This window comes from Amaranthus tricolor, chromosome 1 (genome assembly GCF_026212465.1).
Source record: "Amaranthus tricolor cultivar Red isolate AtriRed21 chromosome 1, ASM2621246v1, whole genome shotgun sequence".
Lineage (NCBI taxonomy): Eukaryota > Viridiplantae > Streptophyta > Magnoliopsida > Caryophyllales > Amaranthaceae > Amaranthus > Amaranthus tricolor.
The window spans coordinates 41,856,601-41,881,297 of NC_080047.1; the positions used below are offsets into that span (position 1 = coordinate 41,856,601).

The 24,697-nt window shown below is 32.5% G+C and overlaps 2 protein-coding genes across 2 annotated transcripts; one reads left to right on the plus strand and one right to left on the minus strand.

Moving 5' to 3' along the window:
• Nucleotides 1-14,184: 14,184 nt before the first annotated feature.
• Nucleotides 14,185-16,682, minus strand: LOC130813325 (tRNA-uridine aminocarboxypropyltransferase A). The gene is made up of 2 exons (XM_057679140.1): nucleotides 16,136-16,682; nucleotides 14,185-15,376 (listed from the first exon to the last, which is right to left on the minus strand). Exons 1-2 carry the CDS (start codon nucleotides 16,503-16,505, stop codon nucleotides 14,922-14,924), a joined length of 825 nt encoding a protein of 274 aa, XP_057535123.1. The 5' UTR covers nucleotides 16,506-16,682; the 3' UTR covers nucleotides 14,185-14,921.
• Nucleotides 16,683-17,985: 1,303 nt separating this feature from the next.
• Nucleotides 17,986-22,298, plus strand: LOC130813333 (protein N-terminal glutamine amidohydrolase). The gene is made up of 6 exons (XM_057679153.1): nucleotides 17,986-18,171; nucleotides 19,349-19,454; nucleotides 20,025-20,102; nucleotides 20,220-20,347; nucleotides 20,460-20,584; nucleotides 21,853-22,298. The coding sequence occupies exons 1-6, from the start codon at nucleotides 18,125-18,127 to the stop codon at nucleotides 22,008-22,010; spliced, it is 642 nt and encodes a 213-aa protein (XP_057535136.1). The 5' UTR covers nucleotides 17,986-18,124; the 3' UTR covers nucleotides 22,011-22,298.
• Nucleotides 22,299-24,697: the final 2,399 nt, after the last annotated feature.

The following is a 24,697-nucleotide window of genomic DNA, read 5'->3' on the forward strand; positions in this document are numbered from 1 at the left end:
AGTATAACGAAAGAACACAAATACGAGGGTAATTCATAGCTGATATGCAAAATGTGAAGTGGTCAACGGTCAACACTCTAGAGATAAATGTAAAAGGTCAAAGTCAAACCTTCCCTACTTTATTCGCCCTCCGACTTTTTTGTTTATAGTGTCTAGAGATACTCTTATCACCTCAATTAATAGGGTAGTTTTGATCATCATGAATGACATCTTTTAAGATCAATAGAGAAGAAAATTATGTGTAGTCTAAGGATTATGTTTTCACCGGGTTATTGTTCCGGATCTCAAATTTTTTAGAATTATTTTTTTTACATGTATGGTTGATACTCTTTTCCCTTCTTTTTCTTGTCCCAGTTACTTTTTGATTACTATTTATCAATCATTTTTAATTTGTATTTTATTTTTAATCGATAAGTTAAAATATAGTCATTAGGATCTTATTTTATTCGTCTCAATGAAAAGATTATTAATATCAAATTTTTATAATTTTAATCATGCACAATTAAAGGTGAAAATATTGCCTTCGTAGGTGTGAAAGCTAAATGGGACAAGTAGTGTGAATAGGAGTGAGTATTAACTTGAATAAAATTTAGATATAATTTATTTTTTTTGCTATGTTAGATGAGTTAATTTTCATATACAAGGTTGATATTATATTTCGCTTTGGGGCCAAAAAATAAACAAGAAGAAACTAATTGCTTTATTATTATTTTTTATAAAATAGTTAAAATATCAATAATACAAAACAATAGGGGGTCCATTTATTGCACCTGCCCATCATGTTGATGTAAATGTTTTCATTAGAAGCTTCACCAGGTAAATAACCATGATTTAATAGTAAATCACTGCATTATGCTATAGGTCCATCATTTTTATAATTTGTTTTTCTTTTATATTTTGAGATTTCCCGGTTAACTTAAAAAAATTGTGAGATTTCTCAATTCTTATTATATCATCAAATAAAAAAAATTATTTACTATCTACAATGAAATAGCAACATAATTTTTAGACGATCAAATAATAATATTCAACATAAAAACATTCAAAAACTTAAAAATGCTTCATACTACAAAAAGATGTTCAAATGACTCAAAATTATACAATAATTTAAAAAATTAGTAGTACCAAAATAAAAAGCATGTTAAATAAAGAAATATTTGTTTGTGCGCGCATAAAAGAAGTTTTACCTCCTTTTTTTATAACAGTTGCAAGAACTTAGCGGGTCTAATCCAACCGACCCGTTTTATAACGAATTTCTCGAGTTAGGTCATCTTTTATATTCAAGTCAAAGTTTCCATTTTTGCACAATTCAATTTGACCCTATACTTTCATAATTTTATGACATTATTTCATGGGACTGCGCTAGGTCAAATGGGAGTATGCTCTAGAATAGTTTTTGAACTTTCTTAATTTAAGAATGATAAAATTATAATAGAAATTTATTTTTATTTGTCAATCCTAATTTCGAATAAAAAAAGTCAATTTATTTACCAACTTCCATCCATGTAAATAAAAACATTTAATTAGGAGTATAATCCCAGTTGTTAATGTATCAAAGTATGCATGATTGATGATACAAATCTAAAGACGTATACTATTTGCTATCTCGTCCTTTTTAAGATGTTGTAAAGTAAGCATGATCAAGTTTGACCGAGAGAATTTATGAAATAATAGTAGTTATTATTTTATTATTATTTATAAAATAATACTTCCTTTGATTTTTTTTAAATGCACCCATATACTTTTTACGTAATTTAATATGTTTGTCGGATCATTTATATCTAAAATTATAAAAATTTTATATTATGAAAATATCTCAAGGGACAAATAAAACAAAATCCTATATGACTGTGTTTTTTCTCGTATAACTTTAATATGTAAAATAACATAAATAATAAACAATATAAAAGTTGATTTGGATGCAAGTAAAAAAATTGAAGGAAGTATAAAATTATATGCAACAAGTCTTCTATGAATATGTCTTACCATAAACGTAGTCACATATTCATACAATTAACCCATTTTTTAATTAATCACTTTAAAATTATAAGTGATTCCTTTAAAAATATAAATATACATTAAACCAAATCAATAAAAAGAATTATATCATAAAACTGTTTCATTTAAAAAATTGTGAGTTATATATGTATTTTATACATATATGTTTAAATTCAATGAGTTGGACAATAGGCATTAGACATGGTCAAAGTACTGCTTCAAGAATGACCAATTCAACACTCATGGTCTAAAGCAGCCAAACTTAACACATCCAGATAATTAAATGCAAAAATTAACTACTAGATCCACCAAGACAAGCACTCCTTACATTAATATGGCTTTGCTTCGGCCCATTTCTAAAGTATAGAGTTTGTTTGCTGTTAGTAACAGATTAATAACGGATAATTACTAAAATTAATTCAAAAAAAATTAGCCAATCAATCATCTCCTCTTACTAATATGGGGCAATTAGGTTGACTTTTTTGACCGCTGTTGACTTGGATGTTAATGATCCGCTGTTACTAACGGACGATTGTTTTTCCTTATACCTTAATCGGATCTTTTGTTCGTATATGACCCGCTGTTAGTAACAGTGGACCATTACTTAAGTAGAGTCAATAAAAGTCAGCCAAAGAATCGCCCGGTGTGAGCGGGCAATTCTTTGCTTACGTTAATTGACTCAACTTAAGTAATAGTCCGTTGTTACTAACAGCGAACACAACCAAATCTTAAAATTGAATTGGGAGCCACTTATTTTAGGAAATAAGTTTTCTCACACCTTATTTTGAGAAATTCTTTTTATCAAAATATGCTTATTTTCTTCAAATTTTCCATTTACTTGGTATGTTCAAATTTTGTAGGTATATTATAATAAATGTCATGGACAAAAGGAGTACAAAATTGGAGGGCATTGTTTCATCTTTACCGTTTATTGGAATTGGCCAGGTATTTGGATTGGAGTTCAATTCATTTGACTTGCTTAATTTAGTTTGGTTTCCTTGCACCTTCCTTCCATAATGCAACAACTTGCAAGAAAATTAGAATTTTTTTAGTGATTAGTGATTACCATTTTGTGCAATGGACTTTTAATCATTTTATTATGAATTAATTTGTAATTGTACCATCGAATTTGAAAAGGGTTGACGTAATTGGAAAAAAATTAATATTCAGGTTAATTTTAAGTTTTGTGACTAGTAAAATAATTAAGACGATTTGATTATTCTACTATGTAATGAACTTGAGCCCAGCTAAAACATTAGTAAAACTAGGGGCGAAACAATTTTGTGTCCCCTATCTAATTATTAAAAAGCGTCCTATATTACTTAACTTTGTCTTGAATTAATATTTTTATGGATGGTTCTAGAATTAATCTTCTTTATTGATAGTTATATATAATTGAATTTTTATCCAAAAAAAAATAAAAGGAAAAATCTACGACTAATAAACTAACCCAATATTTGTCATAATGTAACTAAAGATGATAGAAAAAGACACCCTGATGTAAGAATATTATTAATCATCATACAAGTAAGTCGTCCACTTTCATTTATCTACACCATTATATTGTAAAAAAGCAAAATAATAAAATTCTAAAATAATTCGTCTTTGAAATTTAATAAAAATTCAAATAAAATAAGAATTTAATTAATTTTTTTTTCTAAAATCTTGTACAGTAACATCAGAGGTGATCATGGGCGGCCCGGTCCAACCCGCCCCGAAAAAGTGAGGGTTTGGGTGTCAAAATATGGCCCGATGGGCGGGTTTGGATAGAAAATAAGTGGCCCGATTTTTTGGGGACGGATTTAGGATTTGGTGTTTGGCCCGCGGGCCGGCTTGGCCCGAAAAAGTGTGTGTTCATGATTTGCATTTTAAATTTGTTTTATATTATGTATAATATGTAACAATTGTATTTGATTATTTCAATTATTTTTAATTTGTGTTTTAAATTATGTATAATATGCAACAATTGTATTTGTAGTTTTGTGAATTTCTTTGTCTTTTTTGGTTTTATTTATTTTAGTTTTATATTTTTATTTTTTTGGTTATTTACAAATCACGGTGATTGATTAGAAATTATTAAATAAAAAAATGAGAGTTTTTAATTTAAAGCATTATTGATGAGTGCTTTAAGTTATGGTGAAATAATCATGGTTATCTTAAAATTAATTTAAAATAAAAAAATAGAAGAAATTGTTTGGTATAACACTGCAAGCAGCAGGAGGGAGGCAGGGACCATGAGTTTGTCATTTATATTGGCTGCTTCAATCTCTTTAGATTTTCAATACTTCATAATAGTACCTTTTAGATTGGATAAATAAATTTTACATAAAAATTTAAAAATTATAAAGTTATTTAAATTTTACATAATATATATAAATAATATATAACATAGGCACGCAAAAGCCCGCAAGCCCGGGTTTGGACAAGAACTTTTTGGCCCGCACTTTGGCCCGGCCCGGCCCAAACCCGACCCGGCCCGGTGTTTGATCACCTCTAAGTAACATTGAGTAAATTGCCAAGCAAGACAGATCCCTCACTTGAACTTGACAAGAGTATCATATAGAAGTATAATTAAATAATTAATGTTTATTTACACGTTACAATCAATACAATTTGAAGTTCAATCCACAGTCTTGTCCCAGGAATGTGAAAAACAATAAAAGTATATAGCTGGGCCCCTTCCTTGAATATTTGCAATCATTCGAGTAAATATGGTCTTGAATTTTAACCTGATAACAAGTTTTATTTAAAAAAAAAAAAATTAAAAAATATTGAAAAAAACGTTAAGAGTATTGGAAAAAAAATTCTGATTTTATAATATTCAGAATTTTTATGTTAATTTTCAAAAATTTTCTCTAATTTTACATTAATTTTCAATTTATTTAAAAAATGTTAAAAAAACGTTAAGAGTATTGGAAAAAAATTCTGAATTTTTAATATTCAGAATTTTTATGTTAATTTTAAAAAATTTTCTCTAATTTTACATTAATTTTCAATTTATTTTTTTGGCGAATGACCTATTATAACAGGTCATCGGGTTACCCAAGTTTACTGTACAAAAGTACCACCTAAAGTTGAGATTATTCATGGTTAATCAATAGGTGGAATTATCGTAAAAAAATCATAAAAATATTGGATTATTCTAGGTAATTGTTTTTTTGGTTAATAACTATTTTAGAGTTTCTTTTTTAGTTTTAGAGGTTAGCTAAAGGTGGAAAACAAAATTAATTTTTTCTATTATTAGTGAGAATCAAACTTTTATGATAAGAATGAAAAGCAAAGCTCTCAACAACTATACTAACCCACAAAATTATTTATTAATTACTACTCATGTCATGTATAAAGAACTACCCCTCCCCCTTGTAGGTCTCGCTACATTTTTCAATTTGGTTCGTCCTCTAATTTTTGGTCATAACTCAAGCTTTTCTTCTAGCAAGTCTTGTATGAGGCCGTCTCACCTTGAGACGAGCCCATATGCTTACCCTATTTTTTTAATTAATCACATTAAAATTGTGAGTGATTACTTTAAGATAAATAAGTGATTACTCAAGGACTATAAGTGTTCACTTTAAAACCGTAAGTGATTACTTTAAGGTTATAAATGATCACTTTAGGACATTAAATGTATATTGAGCCAGTTCAATAGAAATTATCTCACCGTATCTCACCGTGAGATCGTCTCATTTGAAAATTTGTGTTTTCCTTAATTCTCATCCACATATTTAATTTATCTTTTAATTTGATTCACACATTCCTTTCACTCTCCAATAAAACATCACATTTCTTTTTTTGGTATTCCCAAATATGTATTTCCAACAAATATAAGGGGAAGGACTGAGCACTACTTCGTTCCTTTTGATTTTGCATCAAAGGAAATAAAGTATTATTTAACAAAAATGTGAATATTTTGTAATAAATAAAAAGAAAGAATAAATTATGTTGATAAAATTAAAAAGAAATTAAAATATATAATAACAAGTTTATGGGTCAACATATATTGATTTAAAGAAATGAAGCATAGTGGGATCAAACGAAGCATAGTGATCAAAATATGCACGCAATGACAGATGCAGAATGCAAAGTGAGTTCTGCACTTCAACTATAAATTATCAAAAACATTATCAAACTATTTATTCATTGATTAACAAGAAGCTAATAATTTGTCAACATACAACAATAAAACTACAAAAGAATAAAAATCAGACTTCAAAATAGAAACTTGCGTGTTTGCATGATGGTAGAGCGACTTCACAAAATCCACAATTCACAAACATATTTTTGTTAGTTAAAGCATAATGCAATAACGTTTAGGGGTGTTTCTTATGGGCATTTTGATACCAAGTAAGGGATTCAGTTACCATTACCACACATTTTCTGTAGGTATATTATTGGGCTAACCCAATCTGTTTCTTCGGGGTAATTGATATTCTTATTATGTTACCGGTATTTGTGAGGAGAAATAGATTCCCTTTCTTTCTTTTTCCTGTCTACTTTCTTCTCTCTTTTCTCTGAACTCTCACGATATTTCTTCAACAAAGCTCTTCAATGGTGGAAATTTGAAGTCCCGTCCTCCAATAACATTGTTATTGGTTATCATGGACCTCAATGATCTCATTTTTCCTTCTCAGGATCTGTTTGTGCTCAACAAACAACAATGCACTGCCCTATAATAGCAAATCAGTTGGTTTGTTACAAGTTAGTTAGTTAGTTTTCAAGTTAGTTAGTTTGTTAAAAGCTAGTTTGTTAGTTTTCTGTATTAGCTGTTTTTCTCAACCTATGTTGTATAAATAGGTTGTCTAATCTCCCTCTTGGGTGTTGTATTTTTTAGTTTTAATCATAATAAAATCTCCTCCTAAACTCTTTCTCTTTCTAAGACATTAAAGGTTGATTATGTACTAAAGGAAGAATAACAAAGCTAAGCACATATTGATTAAAGAATCACAATGCATTTTCTGATCAATGCAAACTGTTTCAACATGGTATCAAGAGCAAAACGATCACGCACCTGAATATTTTTTTTTTCAATCTGTTCATCCGAATTCCTGCTTCAGCCTCTCAGAGTTCTTTTTTTTTGCTTCCTCCAGGTTCTGCAGCATTATTGTGCTATTACCCTCTTTTTTTTTCTTTCTTTCTTTTCTTTCTTCTTTCTTTTTCTACTTGTTTCTGTTTGATTCTTTGTTTGTTTCTTTGATCTTTCCCTTTCATTTTTTTTTTCTTTTCTCTGTTCTTTCTTCCCTCTTCAATCTCATAAATGGGAACAGAAACAGCCCCTCCCAATCCTACTAAATTGCTCCCTAATAATGATCCTTCTAGCATATACTATATTCACCCTTCAGATTACACCCCTCACCTTCTTGTTTCCACTAAATTCAATGGCACTGGTTTTACCAACTGGAAGAAATGCATTCTCATGGCCTTTTCTACAAGAAATAAACTGGATTTTCTTCATGGCACCCTCCCTCAACCCCCACCCACAGATCCTAATTTTTCTCCATGGACTAGATGTAATGACATGATTATGTCATGGATTATTTTTAACCTTGACCCTAGGATTGCAGAAAGTGTTATGTCCTTCAGCATTGCTTCGGAAATGTGGACTGATCTTGAGGAGAGGTTTGCATATACCTCTCATACTAAAATTTTTAATTTGGAGAGACAATTGGCTGAGGTTACTCAAGGCACTCTTAGTATTCTTGATTTCTACACTAAATTCAAAGTTCTTTGGGATGATCTCAACACTGTGGATCCTGCTCCAACTTGTGTCTGCAACAAATGCACTTGCAATCTCACTGGTCGAATTGCTACACAGCACCAAAACAGAAAGCTTATCAAGTTTATGATGAAGCTTCAAGATCAGTTCTCAGGTATTAGGAGCAATATATTAATGATGAAGGTTTTACCACATCTATCTGAAGCATATAGGCTATTTGCTCAGGAAGAGACTCATAAAGAAATCGCTCAAGGTGCTACTATACAAGACCCCTTAGCTTTTGCCATTACTCATAACAAGCCTTATAATCAATCTTACAAAGCTCCAAACTACAGGCCCCATTTTAATTCTGACAGATCATACATACCTCCAACAATTACTCCTGGAAATAATACAAAGAGAACACCCTCCTCTTACTATTGTTCTCATTGCAAGGTTTCAGGTCATAGCTATGAACGCTGCTTCAAGGTTCATGGTTATCCCCCTGGTTTTAAAGGTTTCAAGGATAAAAGGATTGCTGCCTTAGTTCAAAGTTCTTCAGGTTCTACTTCCTCAACTGCTGATTCTACTTCCTCTACTCCCAGTATTAGCATTGATCAATACAACTATCTTCTGGAGGTTTTAAACAACCAAAAATCTGCTCCTCCCATTACTGGATCTAATGATGATCCTGAGATTACCTCTCAGGCAAATCTAGCAGGTAATATCTGTTTACTTTCCTGTTCCACATCTCATTGGATAATTGATAGTGGAGCTACAGATCACATATGCAATGATCTACGTTTCTTTACTGCTTCTAAACCCTTTTCTGGATCTATCATCATTCCTGATGGTAAAAGAATTCAAATAAGTCACATTGGCACTGTCCTCCTAAATTCAAATATTACTTTACATAATGTTTTACATGCTCCTGCTTTTCAATTCAATCTCCTTTCTGTAAACAGGTTATGCTTAGATCTTTCCTCCACAATATTTTTCACTAACACAGCATGTTTCATTCAGGAGCACTCCTTGAAAGGGCCTCCAACTCTTCTTGGTAACCTTGCTGCAGGGTTATATCAATTCAAGCATTCTCTGCCTCCACCTTCACCTCCCAGATTACTTAGTGCAAATGCTTCTACTTGTACTTCTCGTATCAATAAAGCCAATTTATGGCACCTACGATTAGGACATATTCCTTTTTCACAGCTTAAACATGTTGTTCCTGATTGTTCTGTAACTGATTTTGTACAGAATCAATTCTGTCAAATCTGTCCTCTTGCTAAGCAAACAAGACTTTCTTTTCCTACAAGTTCAATAAAGTCTACTAGAGTCTTTCAATTGTTACATATAGACTTGTGGGGTCCTTATAGGAGTAAAACACACAATAATTGTAATCAATTTGTAACCATAGTTGATGATTACTCAAGATATACCTGGACACATTTAATCAAATACAAATCTGATGTGGTATCTGTTATGAATCAGTTTTTCCTACTTATAGAAACTCAATTTGCCAGTAAAGTTCAGAGAGTTAGATCAGATAATGCACTTGAAGTATGTGAAGGACCAATGAAACAGTTATTACTCAATAAAGGGATTATACATGAAACTAGTTGTGTTGACACTCCTCAACAAAATGGTGTAGTTGAGAGGAAACATAGACACATCCTTGAAATAGCCAGAGCATTACATTTTCAAGCCAAACTTCCAATCCAATATTGGGGTGAATCATTAATCTGTGCAACATACCTTATAAATAGAATGCCTTTGAAACCCATAAATTTTCAAACACCCTATCAACTGCTTTATCATAAGGCTCCTGATCTCTCTTCCCTTAAAACTTTTGGTTGCCTATGTTACATGACAACACAAAAACAACACAGACCAAAATTTAATCCGAGAGCCCTCCCCTGTGTTTTCCTAGGATATGCTATTGGACAAAAGGGATACAAACTTCTTGATTTACAATCCCATCAAATACATATTTCCAGGGATGCGATCTTTCATGAATTCCACTTTCCTTATCATTTAAAATCTCTTTCCTCTTCTTCCTCTTTTTCTCATTTATATCTTCCAGTATCTACTCCCCTCACACATATCTCTCATTTCGACATTCCTGATGTGTACTCCACTAATGACACTTCTCATACTGATTCATCAACTACAGTTGATATCTCTTCTTTCACACCTAATAATACTGAGCAGTCTAATACTTCAAGTACTTCATCCACAACTCATTCACCTTCAATAAAACTTAATCAACCTCAAAGTCTTGTAAGACATTCAACAAGGGTCATAAAACCACCTTCTTATCTGCAGGATTATCACTGTCATCTAACTACGCAGCATTGGTGTAACTTGGTTTCTGTTGTTCCTGATCCGGTTAATATACATGAGCCAGAGACTTATGAGAAGGCTGTTCTTGACACACAATGGATAGAAGCCATGGATAAAGAGATACAGGCACTAAAGGATAATAATACTTGGGAAGAAGTTTCTCTCCCTAAAGGAAAGAAAGCAGTCAGCTGCAAATGGGTATACAAAATAAAACTCAAATCCAATGGAGAAATAGAAAGATATAAGGCCAGATTAGTGGCAAGGGTTATACACAAAAGCCTGGAATAGATTTTGATGAGACCTTTTCACCGGTCATCAAGATGCCTACTCTAAGATGCATCTTGGCTATAGCTTCACACCACAATTGGCCTGTTTATCAATTGGATGTGAATAATGCTTTCTTACATGGGGATTTACATGAAGAAGTATATATGCAAATGCCCAAAGGTATACCTAATCCTGATCACAAAGTCTGCAAGTTGAAGAAATCTATATATGGTTTGAAACAAGCCTCAAGACAATGGTTTGCCAAGCTTGTGACTGAGCTGGAATCTCAAGGTTTCATTCAGTCTAAGTCAGATTACTCCCTGTTCATAAAAAGATCAGCAAATCAAATTACAATTGCTGCAGTATATGTAGATGATATTGTGCTCACAAGTACTGATCCAAGTTCCATTAAAGCTCTTAAGCAGCATCTTCATTCGATTTTCAGCATTAAAGATTTAGGACACCTACATTTCTTCCTTGGCATGGAAGTTACCAAAACTACACAGGGTTTTGTTTTGTCACAAAGCAAATTTGCAAAAGAGCTCCTTGCCTTCAGTGGTTTTGACCTCAAGAAAACCTCTCCCACACCTTTGCCTATTAACCTCAAATTACATACTAATGAAGGAGACCCCATACCAGATACTTCTCATTATAGGTCTCTAATTGGCAAACTCAACTTTCTTACTAATACAAGGCCAGACTTAAGCTTTGCCATACAAACTCTAAGTCAGTTTATGCAGCACCCTCGAGCACCACATCTTGTTGCCCTGAAACATGTTTTACAATGTGTTTCTGGTACTGTAAATCAGGGCATACTACTGAATGGGACTTCTAAATTGACACTACAAGCCTACTCAGATGCAGATTGGGCTGCATGTCCAAATACTAGAAGATCAGTCACAGGTTATTTGGTTCTACTAGGTCATTCTCCAATCTCATGGAAAAGCAAAAAGCAGGCCATTGTTTCTAGATCTTCCTCTGAATCTGAGTACAGGGCCATGGCCTCTGCAGCAAGTGAGCTCACTTGGTTGGTTCGATTGCTTGAAGAACTAGGGGTTTCTACCCTAAAGCCTATCACTCTACATTGTGATAATCAATCAGCCATATACATTGCCAAGAATCCAGTTTTTCATGATCGGACAAAACACATTGAAGTAGATTGCCACTTCACAAGGGATAAGGTATTGGAAGGCTTAATTCAGTTGACTTATCTCCCCACTAAGTCACAACTTGCTGATCTATTTACAAAAGCCTTACCTTCTCCTCATTTCAAACAACTCTTGTCCAATCTAGGCTTGGTAGATACTACCAACCCTAGCTTGAGGGGGGTATTGGTTATCATGGACCTCAATGATCTCATTTTTCCTTCTCAGGATCTGTTTGTGCTCAACAAACAACAATGCACTGCCCTATAGTAGCAAATCAGTTGGTTTGTTACAAGTTAGTTAGTTAGTTTTCAAGTTAGTTAGTTTGTTAAAAGCTAGTTTGTTAGTTTTCTGTATTAGCTGTTTTTCTCAACCTATGTTGTATAAATAGGTTGTCTAATCTCCCTCTTGGGTGTTGTATTTTTTAGTTTTAATCATAATAAAATCTCCTCCTAAACTCTTTCTCTTTCTAAGACATTAAAGGTTGATTCTGTACTAAAGGAAGAATAACAAAGCTAAGCACATATTGATTAAAGAATCACAATGCATTTTCTGATCAATGCAAACTGTTTCAACAATTGTCATCAACACAGTATGATTTTCAACTTTCGTTCTCTCTTCATAAAAATTATGTTGTTCTTCTCTGTTTCGTTTCCATGTATTTTACTCAATAACGAAGAATCAAAATTTAAGAACTTATGAATTTTCTGCTTTTACTGTCTTATTTTATGTATGTCAACATCTCCTCTTTGTAATCCATGATTACTTCCATTTATCATTCTAGTTTTAAAAAATTTCTTGCACTAGGAACTAGGCAATTGTCACCATATACTTTGTTATAAAGCCAAATCAGACTTTTGTAGCCCAAAGTGCAACATAGGTTTCAGCTGATGCAAGACCAACTTCCCGTCTTCCAAGCAAAGGTTTGTGTCTGCGAATACTTTCACTTAGAATATAAGTCAGCTCATGTAGCTTCTGTATCTCATACGATCTTCATTTATGATGAAGATTACATTTTTTAGGATTTTTAAAATTGATTTCTCTTTACTGTTGATCGAGTAAATGTTCTTGTTGTTATGTTCAAGTGAACGTTATGGGTTGTAGGGACTTTGGGATTGCTTGTTGTAGGCTTGATAATTTTTGCTTGTTTAGAATGTTTATATTTTTTTTTAGTTTGATTTTGATTTTGAGTATAATTTTTGTTGTATAGCTTTTTATTGATTGTCATATGGATCAAATTATGCAATCCTTAAAAGGAAAAGAAGTCTAAAATAACTTTAGCAATAAATGTTGTTGTAGTCCTTATTATGAATTGGGTCTGATATATGACGAGTGTTGCTACGATTAGGGGTGTTCAAGTGATCCAAATTGAAAGAGATAAAAAATTATTGTGCTTAAAATTTATGCATCACTTAATACAAGAAAATGATGTGCATAGCAAAGGTGAATTTCGAGTTAAAAGACAAACGTTATTTGTGAGACACTTAAGAAGATTGGAGGCCATACTCGGATGAAAAACACTACGATGTCTCTTGAAGAGATTGTTGCCATATTTTTATACACTTTAACTCACTGTTAAAAATTAGATAAATTGTTCACTTTTTATAAGGAGTGAAGAGCTGTGAGTCGCAAATGCAATTTGTGGAGCTGTGTCTAAGGTTATACATAAGTTGCATAACCATTTGACAAGCCCACACCAACATTAGAAGAATGTGAAGATAAAAGGTGGAAACCTTTTAAGATATTGATGAGGAGGATGATGCGGATTCAAGAACTTAGTCGACTACTCACTCAGTATAATTCCAAAAGCATTCAATTAAACAAGAGAACCATAACTCAACATCAAAAAAATCCAAGTTCAAAAAATTGAAGGGAAAGAAAATATTTCAAAGAAATGATAAATTGGTTTCTTGTCTCCATGATGCTACAAGCAATTTCGGGAAAATTTTTAATAATATTAATGTCAATATTGGCATGATGGCTAGTACATAGGCCAGAGCTAAGGATAGCGAGCAGAAAATGAACAAAAAGTGAATAAAATTTTGGAAGGGATTATGTAATTAGATGGAGTCTCACCCTCTAAAGCTTTAACATCAGCTACATTTCTCATTTCCGAAGAACACAAGCTTTTTATCTTTTGGAAGAGGTTGACTTAGTAATTGTGTACACTTTAATTATGTTTGATTTAATTATTACTGGACTAATTGATTTTATTCAAGTCCGAGCTATCAAAATTTTCAACTGTAACTTCAATTTATGTACAACTTGTATGATTTGATGTTGTTTTGTTGTGTTGAGCCTTTGGGGAAAGTGAAGGTTAATGCATGAAGAATAAATGAAAACATGGGGCAATGTTAGAATGATGTGAAAAATCTTAGATAAATCTAGAAAAGTAATATAAATGGTATACATTTAGATATTTAGAGTAAGTAGCCTAAAACTATGTAGAGTAAGGTCATATCCTAGTGTGTGTTAGCGAAACTCTAGAAAAGATTAGAAACATAAAAAAGATAATAATAAGGGTGTTTGGTAAATCAATGGATTGGAGGATTTTCAGTTGATTGATGCTATCAGTTGGTTTATTGGTCAAACAAGCTAAAACTAGTGTTTGGTAAAAGAGCTTGTTAAGAGAGCTGATTGATATTAATAAGCTAAATTAGAACTCGCTGCATTTTAGAGCGTGTTCGAATAGCTGGTTACTATTTTTATGCAAATAGATAACTTAACCCTTTCATTATTCTTCTTTTTACACTTCTCATAACCCATATCCAGTATAGCTAACATCTCTCTCATCTCTTGGCTTATACCATACCAGCTTCTTCTTTTTTTCTTCTTGTTATATATACTAATCATGATTTTTAGCTAAGAGTGCTTTGAGTTAGGTCTATTGACTATAACATAATTTTAACTAAGAATGTAATTTATAATTATACTTTTATAAGCTTATTAATATATTGTCAATTAGTATTAACTTAAAAATACTATAAACAAATAGTAATTTATAACCTTAACAATAAATTTATCATGTCCTTATTTACATAAATCAGGTTTTAGCTATCAGCTAAATTTTTACAAAACTCCTAACTAATCAGCTAGTCAAATCAACTGCTCTAATCAGCTATCAGCTGTTTGCTAAATACCCCCATTGACATTGGGGAATGCTTGTACACCGACATAGAGTAGGCTATAAATAGTTGGTTACCTGTGTAATACAATGAAAGAAATAAGAAACTAATTAAGTGCTTCATCAAATATCTAGTAGAGTCTCTAACCTTTCTATCATAATATACTACAATTACAAAAATCAACTTTCTATCTAACAATATTAATTTGTAATTTCCTACATCGTACCATTGATATATTTTGTTCATTTGATATCTTACTTAAATGTCATTGTCTGCAAGTATCCAGCACAAATAAGAGCTTATCAAGTGTATTCTAAAGAAGTACTTTCTAAGTACAACCAGAATCTTAATTTTTGCCTAGTAATCAATATTCATTGACCTGCTAATATTTTTCTTCTGCTCCATACGCTTCTTTAATAACTTTGGCCGCGGCACCATAGGCTTTAAGTAGCATGATTGTAGACGTACCATTGACTTCAAAACCTCTACCAGCTGTGCTTCAATTTCAACCCCAAAAGGCTCCAGAACTCTCAGAGCTCGAGCAACAGCTTCAATGGTACTCATACATCCTTTATAGGGTTCCTTCTTCAGAGTGAGATCGGAATCATAGATGGTCCCACCACCAACCTCAGGATCACACGCAAAACATATGCAAGTTGCAAATTTTGACAAAAATGGGAAACTTGCATACATCATTTCCTTAGCATGCTTCCAAGTGCCATCAAATACAATCAAAACTAGTCCACCTACGCACGCACTGTTCGATGATGATTTCAACTCACTGATATCCATTGAAGGCACCAATTCAGTACCTATTAAAGGGGGCAAACAAAGGTGATGCTTTTGGAACCAATTGTGATCCTCAACCAGTTTCTCAAGTAAGAATAGTCTTTCAATCCAAAACATAAGGCGCTCTAGGTAATTATCTTAGTTTCAATTGTAATCTGATTGATCCTTGATAATGGACATTGACAGCAACTTCACACAAAATACAAAGCCCTCTTGATTTGATCAACTTCATAATTTTTGTGGAATTTGCTATTTAATGTTTGAGAATCATCTGGAAATCTAAAATTGGCCCAAATTTAGTGTGGCAAATCAAAAAAATTCAAATTTGAATTTGAATAGATTCCAAGGTTGTTTTAAAAGAGTGAAAGTTTAGAATTTGATAATGACTACCCAACACTTGTCATTTGTCAAATCCTTTCATTTATATTTTCACAATTGAATTATAAATTTGAAATGAAATAGTTGTTCTTAAACACAACCTAAATGATTTGTATATGAAATCATTAAAGATAAATTTTGAGTGGGTTTTTAAAATTACTCCTCCATAATCAATACCATACGAGCACTACAATCAAGCTCAGCATTCCGCAAAGATGCAATCTTCAATATGCACAAATTAGGGTTAATATGAAGCACAAAATAAGTGTCAACAGACAATGGCACATCAGACAATACCGAATCACAAACTAATTATAGCAGAAACGTACTTCATAAAATTCAAATAAAACATCAATCAATCTCCCTAAAATGAAAAAAAAATAAACGAAATTACAGAAGAATACCTGGGAAAAGAAAGAAGGCACGACGAGATTTGGTGGGTTGAACTGAATCATTAAATTCATGGTAAAGAGAATCAAGAAGGGGACTAGATCCTTCTCGAAGTTTCCGACCGACAATAATTTCGCAATTCATGAGACATTTTTTCAGAAGTGGAACAGTAGCAAGCTTTTGCCGGAGCTCGTGAGGATGTTGCAAAATTACAAGTTGGGTTGTGGTTGAAATTGGCTGCCTTGGCATTTTGTCGCACAAACAAACATTCACCGGACGATCGCAACCAGCACTGCATATTCTCCGGCGGCTGTCGATGGTGGTGGTGCTGGGTATGGCGGTGCCTATTAGAAGGAGTTGGGTTTCTTCTCCTATTTCCTCCATTACTTAGTTGAGTTCAATAATCAATCGTCTGACTTTTTATCAGGTCAAACTCCCTAGAGGAGGATCGTATCTAGGTAATACAATTCAAAATAAAAAATTTCATTTGCGAATAATGAATGGATTGGACTATTCAACTCATGTATAAATAATGTCTTACGGTGAAATTAGGGATGGCAAAGAGTCGGATCTGGATCGGATCCAGATGGACACGGACACAAATCCGGTTTTATATGGGAGATCCGGATCTGGATCCGCATGTCTAAATTTTGAAGACCCAAATCCGGATCCATGGATATTACGGATCTAATATCGATTCCGGGTCTAAAATGGATCCAACTTATTTTTGCATGTTTGATTAAATTTTTGCATCATATCGAGATTGCGATAAAGTTATATTCATTGAAATATGATGATAACATATATAAGTATATAACTACACAATCTACCATCCATAATAAGATTATTCAAGTTAAATTTCTATGAAAAAAAAGTGATTACTTCTATAAACTATAAAGCATAAATAAATAATAAAACATCAATGATAATATTAGGACGCAATGAATAAAAACGTAATAATAATATATCCATTAGACAAATTATAATCTAGTTCTTGTAAGTTAATAAACTTCAATACTTTATTTTACAGAACATGTATAAAACCCACAAGTTATAGTCATTAAAATAACAAAAAAATATTTACAATAAAACAACCAACAAAAATAAGTAAGAATTGTTAATTTTGAGTTAATTACGTACTGGTTGAAGATCAATAAATTTTAGTCTTACATGCAAAATCTTGATAAATTATAAGTCATAGATAGAATAGGAAAACTGGTATAGTGCTTAAAGAGTTTAGATAGTTTAGGGGCTGTCATATCTAAAGGTATTATTTTAATAAATACGGGTCTTAAGGATCCACGAATTTGGGTCCGGGTAATTTTTTGAAACCCCGATTCGGATTCGTCAATTGTAAACGGATTCAGACCCAACATGGATCTGTCGGATCTAAAATTTTAGGATTCAAATCCACGGATTCGGACAGGGTCCAGAATCCATTACATCCTTGGGTGAGACCCTTTCACACAAGAATTTGTATATACATAATCGCTAAAACAGTGTACGTATTCAGTTACAAAAATTACGTTTTTGCAAGATATTGTATTTTTTACGAATTTCAATAAAAGTTATAAATTATTGTATTCAACAAAAATGTTAACCTTTAAACTGAGTTCCAAACAATTAGAAACCACAATATTAAATTACATCGTTTAAAGATATAAAGTTGTTAGAAAAATATTATAATTTAAAATTTCAGAGTTTATAGAATTTGTTAATTTTTAGTGGATTGTGTAAACTCTTAATCAAATAGCAATGACCAAAAATATTCATTCAGATCATAAAATTCTATGATGGTATATTTATGATCGTATGATTTAAAATCTAATTTTGCATCTAGTATATTAATCTTTATATAAATTTATTTTAAACTCGAGACCCGTCATCTTTTAGTATGGAGGTTGAATTAATTCAATCGTCACGTTGTTTTGAATCACTATAAAAGTTTAGTTATAAAACAACCTTCCCGGTAGAACTAAAACGAGAAATCAAAAGCGAAATCAATGGATGCTCTGGAAATATCCCAGTTTGATCACACTCGCTACTACTGGTAATTCTTTTCTTCTTTACTCTCATTCTTGGATTTCTATGTCTACTTCTAAAATTGGTACTAAGCATATTACTTTTTATCTCTTTATTTTCGGTCTTTTTCTCATATTCTAAGAATAATGGTTAATTGGGGTTTTTTATGCAATTATTGCTCGTCTGATGTTGATTTTGATTTGTACTCTTTTTGATTTGATTATGATTATTGCTGTTTTAATGCTGATTTCATATGCGTTCTACGCTAATTGGGGGTTGATTTGTTGATTGCTTTGGTTTTTAGAAGAAACATTTGGTACTTTTAAATTAGTCCTTTAGAGTTTATGAGTTACTTTGAGGCTTAAATTGCAATTATTATGCTGAATTCATGAAAATTAGAAATGCTATTACAGATTTACAGTTATTAGATTTATTTGTGTTTGATTATGTCCCGTTGTATGGATAGTGGTTACTCGAGTCATGGAAGTCGCCTCCTGCAGAAATGCTGGATGAGTACACCTCTATGGTGAGAGTGTGAGACCCTTCCTACCCTTGCTTTGTGGGGACACTGTGTGCATCGAACTGCCTAGAGTTGCTTCATTGCTAGTTTTTCCTTTTACGTTGCTGTTTTAGGTTTTAAGGAAAAAAGGTAGTCGAATTTGTGCCACTAGGGTAGCAAATTGTTTCGGTATTATCCCAAATTCCAATCATTGATTTTCAAAATTTCACCTTAAAGAAGTCTTGTTTAACCATTTTGTGGCTTAAGTCGAAGTAGATGGAACTATGGAAGGTTTTTCATTTGGGGGTTGTTTTCTTGTCCATATTTATTTTACTTTCTCAATGTCATTTTAATTTACGCTGCATTTGCACTCATAATACTGCCACACTCCTAGCTATTATAAACAGAAGCGAGTTCAGTAGAAAATGTTTAAGCTTTAATCTCATGAGCATCTTCTCATCTCTATTGTCTACATATGACCCCGTATTGGTGGGAATAAGTTTTAACATTGTTGTCATCCTTGTCATCTTGACTCTACTGGCATTTTAAAATTCATTTTATCGTCTTCTTGACAGCTTATTGTAGCAAAGCTTTTTTGGAATTTGAGGGAGCATATAAAGAGCTTAAAAGCATTATTAGATCTACATTTATGTGGCTTTCTAATTCAAGGAATCATTTGCATATCTAACTGCATTTTTTCCTGCAGCGAAGAGAATGTGTACAGGCTTTGCAAGAAATTATGCTCTGCTGGGATTGCAGATTCCGAGGGTTCTGATCTCTTTGTTGTTTTTATTTCGAATGACAAGAAACAGGCAATTCCAACACTGCTTGCTCTGTTTGTCTATTAATTTCACTTATATCTGCAATATGTGTTCTATAATCAGCTCAAGAGTTTTTTTGCCATTGAATGCAGTATTTAAATTCTTTAGTGGGCAATGGTTATATTATTTTGTTGATAGGCATCTGTAGATTCCCAGTGTATTGGATCACTAGGCAAATTTGAGACTTAAGTCATAAGCTGAAACCAGTGATTATTATGATGCCAGTATTTTATTCCAGCCTCGGTTCAAATGCTTAACACTTGAAATGGGCTTGGGATATTTGGCGCCAAAATTTTTTCCATAAAAAGGAATGTGATACTTTTTTGCTAATATATATCATGTGTTCATATTATAAGACATTGATCATATTTTCCCACGGACTTGCATCTTCAAGTTTAGATATTCCTTTGCCGACGCTTGGACACCTTCCAAGCCTGAATTCAAATCAGAGTCTGGGTATCATAGCTTTGTAGAGGTTTTCATGTGTTATCATCTGTTATTAGATAAAAAGAGATTTGAACCGTTTATAATGATAGGTGTTGATTTGGATATTCGCTGTAGATTCCACTTTGGCATCAGAAGGCCAGCCACAGGGCTGATGGTGTTATTTTGTGGGACTACCATGTTATCTGTATACAGGTACTATAACAAATTAACTGGTACTGCATGAGATTGTTTCTTCTATATCATTGTTTTTGTTGCTTTATATCCCTCTATTTGGGAGCATTGTTTAATTAGCTAAAACTAAAATCGCAGAGAAAAGCTGATGAGAAGTCTGCACAAGTATTGGATCTGGATTCTACTCTCCCATTTCCTTCTCCTTTAACATCTTATATCTCGGAAACTTTCCGTCCATCATTTCCCCTCTTTTCAGAGTATCAAAGGTGTGCTGGTGTGCTTAAAAACTTGAAGTTTATGCATTTTTACTCAACTTTTTTAACCACAAGTATCTCAAGAGTTCTGAAGTAGTTGGATCTTTTTGCTTTCTTTTTTCAGATTTTACCGAATTATACATGCTCCCCTGTTTCTCCGTTATTTTGCTTCTGATAGAAGACACATGAAGGATTCTAATGGGAACTGGAATGCGGAACCACCTACTTATGATGCAATAGTTGCTGAAGGTATAAGATTTATCCTACTCACACAGAACAGGTCCCCTTTTTGGCTATTTGTTCTTAGAACTTCACTTTTTCTGACGTTTATGAAAAGAACTGAAAGATCAATCTTCAATATTTGAATGAAGTATATGTATATTGATATTTATAACTGCAAATTTACAAAAATAGAGGATACTTGTATTCATTAATCTTAGGTACAGGCTCAACTCTCCCAATCTAAATGACTATAAGTATCTCTTCAACAATTTCTGATGATCTATCCCTTTTGGATTCATCCTATTTATGGAATCCAGTTACCGTTTTCTCTTTTCCCCAAGGATTTCACTGTTTTCTCTATCAATCTACTCTCCAACAGAATTATCCTGTAATTTCCGTAGTACACCTTAATCCTAGTTCATTACAGTTTCATTTTATTGGTTACTCTGCTAATGCTATAAGAGTGCTACAATTGTCTGTTAGCAGCTTGGGTTTTCTCAATTGGTACAGTAGTTGTGCAGCAGTTTAGCTGATGGAAGATGATGCAAATTTGATTAAAAACACTAAAATTTTCAAAATACAAAATATTCTGTGTTGCCATACTCACAAGGTAGAATCTCATCCCACGACCCACTGCTTGTATCTTGTTCTATAAAATGCTTCTCTTCAGACTTGTATCTTGCTCTATAAAATGCTTGAATTGGCCCTCTGTTTTCAATCATGTTTTTATTGTCAGCACAATTCAGCATGCTGAACTTTATCATTTTTTGTCTGAAATCTGAATACAATTAAGTCATTAAGATAATTTGCTGTACTTCTGTAGTATCTTTGCGGCATATGTTTTCCTTTTTTCTCCATCTGTTTTTTGGGGTGAACGGAATCAATTGTGGAAATTCTTTGATGGTTATTGTAACACCCCGGTCCCTCGAACCGCCGGCAACTACTCATGGAGACTGTAGACTGGCCTCACAGACCAACACAAGTCTTTTCAGCGCACTTTAGCCTTACTCGTGCGCGTCCGGGAAAACTTACCAGGAGGTCACCTATCCTAAGATTGCTCCCCACTAAGCACGCTTAACTGTGTAGTTCTTAGCAAATGGGCTCCCATGAAAAGAAGATGCACCTTATTGATATGAGTAGTCTATCAATCCATTTTCAAGCTAAATCTGGGGTATTACAATTATTAACCATAAGTTCTAAAATGTAGCTCTTGCTATTTAGTTTCAAGATTTAAGATAATATGACCAAACATTCTCAAGCCTTTATGACGATTAATTTTCCTTGTTCTCCTGCAGACGGAACGGTCCATAACCTGAACGAGTACATGGAAATTCACAGTACTGGTGTTGCACCGAGTATCGAAGCTGATGTGGTAAATATTGTGAAAAACGAGCGACTTGGAGTGGTGGTTAGTGAAAACCAACTTGAAGAATTTTTTACTCTTCCTCGTTAAGCGATGAAACACCGTGTCCATCCCTTAGCTTGTATGGGTGCCTATTTTGATGTGTGCTTTGGAAACGCAAAACATATCTGACGGTTTGCTAGAAGTAATCAGTCAATGGCAAGTAACCATTGTTGAATTAAACTCTTTGTTGCAGTTCGTTATATTGATGTCCGTCCCTTTTTAACTTACTACACCGAAACTAAAAATGTCTTGCAATTTTAGCTTAATACAGACCGAGAAAATACTTCTTTATGATTGTAATTTGCAGCCGTCGAATCATATATTTTTAACATGTTACATGTAAGGTTTACTTGTACACCTTAATAATTCAACTACTTTATACAATTCGATCAAATTTTACTTCATTTTAGTAATCGATCCAACTCAACCCAAAATTGATCGAAACACAATAATCATATTGAATTCACAATCTTGGTGGTGAACATTCACAAAACCTAAAAATAACCCAATCTAAACAAACCACGCCAAAAAATGTATCAATGATATAAATAAGTAGCTCTAGTCTTATAAATCATCATCGTCATACCCAGTGTATCTCGCTTATTAGAAGTATGATCAGGGTCTAGGGAGGAAAGGAAGACGACAACTTATACCTATAAAGAAGGATGCGGCTAAAGAGTTTCCTGGCTCTAGTCTTATAGATCATTAGGGGCAATATACAACAACATCCATCTACACCTAAAGGTGAATCTTAAAAGAGAGATAAATAAACAAGCTACTTTCAAATTAGTTCATGAATTGTGTTGCTTAGTATGTACCATTTTGGCTTTAGCACATGTTGACATGTTACTATCATAGTTTGTTTGTACATCAATGAATTAGGGGGGAAGATGACAAAGAAAGTAGTAGTTAATAGCGTACCTTACTTGTCAAGTTTTGGATGATCTCAAGGGACAATGAGGTTTTGTTCTTCAATACTTTCACTATTATGAACTATCTTCCTCATGAAAATAATGAATGGGGTGGTTGACAAAATGACAACCTAAACTATGAATTAACATAAATATAAAGTATAAAACTCAATCTAAATAGAAAAATGACAACCTACAGTATAAATCCGAGAGTAGAGGTTTAGAAGTACTTGCGGAGAAAAATAATTTTATAAATGAGACAGTCTTACCATGAGATTATTCTTATTGGGCTAACTCCATATACACTTATTGTCTTAAAGTGATTACATATAATGTTCAAGTAATCATTCGTAATTTTAAAGTTATCACTTTTTGTAGTCTTAGAGTGATTATTTATAATTTTAAAATGATCACTTAAAAAACTAGACTAATTATATGCGTTTGTTTCATGGTGAAACGATCTTATACAAAACTAAATGCAATAATTTTAGAATATTAAAATATATTGCTATAAAAAAAATAGGAAGGGATATATAAAATTATATTAGAATTTTTTTTGTTTCTTGTTTTATTTTTTTTTTTGCGTAAATAAAGAAATACAAAATTAATTTTGTAGAGTACAAATGAACAATTACATCATGAATTTTATGATAATACTTTCAATGTGACACTTATTTCACCTCCATGCAACTTTTACACTTCTAATATTGTATGCTTGTGTCACTCCACTCTAATTATCACATTTTATTTATAAAACTCATTCTAATATATTACCATTTGAATGAAAATATTAAATAATGATAAAAAATCATTCACAAAAAATTTTTTATTATAAAAATTTCATCACCAGACATCATAAAACTAACATGACAAAAATTTACCTCACAAATAATCATTTAATTACTACCTTCTTCATATAGTACCATACCATAATCGCTCCAAGGTATCATTTTCTTTGATATTTTAGAATTTTTTTACCGGAACAAATAGTTAAATATTAAGGTACGAGGTTAATGACCAAATGTCAATTAAAGCAACACTTTTTTTTTTAATTTTTTTTTTAAGATAGCTTGGTCATTGGTGAATGGTGGGCCTAAATCCTAGTAAACAAAGTAGCTCATGCTTCGGGTCCTACTTTCGGCAACTGCAACTTTTTTTTTTTTTAAGAAATGTTTTCCTTTTTCCCATTTTTTTTTAATTTGTTCAAATATTATATTTCTATCTAGTAATATAATTCTTTTATTTCAATTTACTTGTAATATTAAAAATATTTATATTATTTATTTATCTCTCATAATATGTGGGTACTTATTAATCATTCAATAATTTTTTTTTGCTTGATTTTGTATTTCGTTGCACAAGACTCTTGAAAAATGAGTCTTCTGAACCCATTCTAGGTTGCACCATATATGACTCGATGAGTATTATTAAAATCATAATACTCCCTCCAAACAAATTTAGATGTCCCATTTGCTTGGGCACGGTTATTAAGGATGGTGTGGTGTCCATTAAAAATGGTAAGTAGTAAAGGGTAAGTAGTGAAGGGTAAATAGTGAAGGGTAGTTGGGTAAGTAAGATATATGAGGGTATATTCGTAATTACTTGTGTGAACTAAGGATATTTAGGTAAAAAAAATTGACAAAAATAAAAATGAGACAACTAAAAAGACTTTGCCAAATAAGGAAATGGGACAACTAAATTGATTCGGAGGGAGTATTAAATAAGGCCATGGGCTGTGTTGTGCCTTATCAAGTTAAAGGCTAAACCCTTAGCACGCAGAACATGAAGTTGAAGGACAATGTGCCGATAGATCATGAGTGAAAT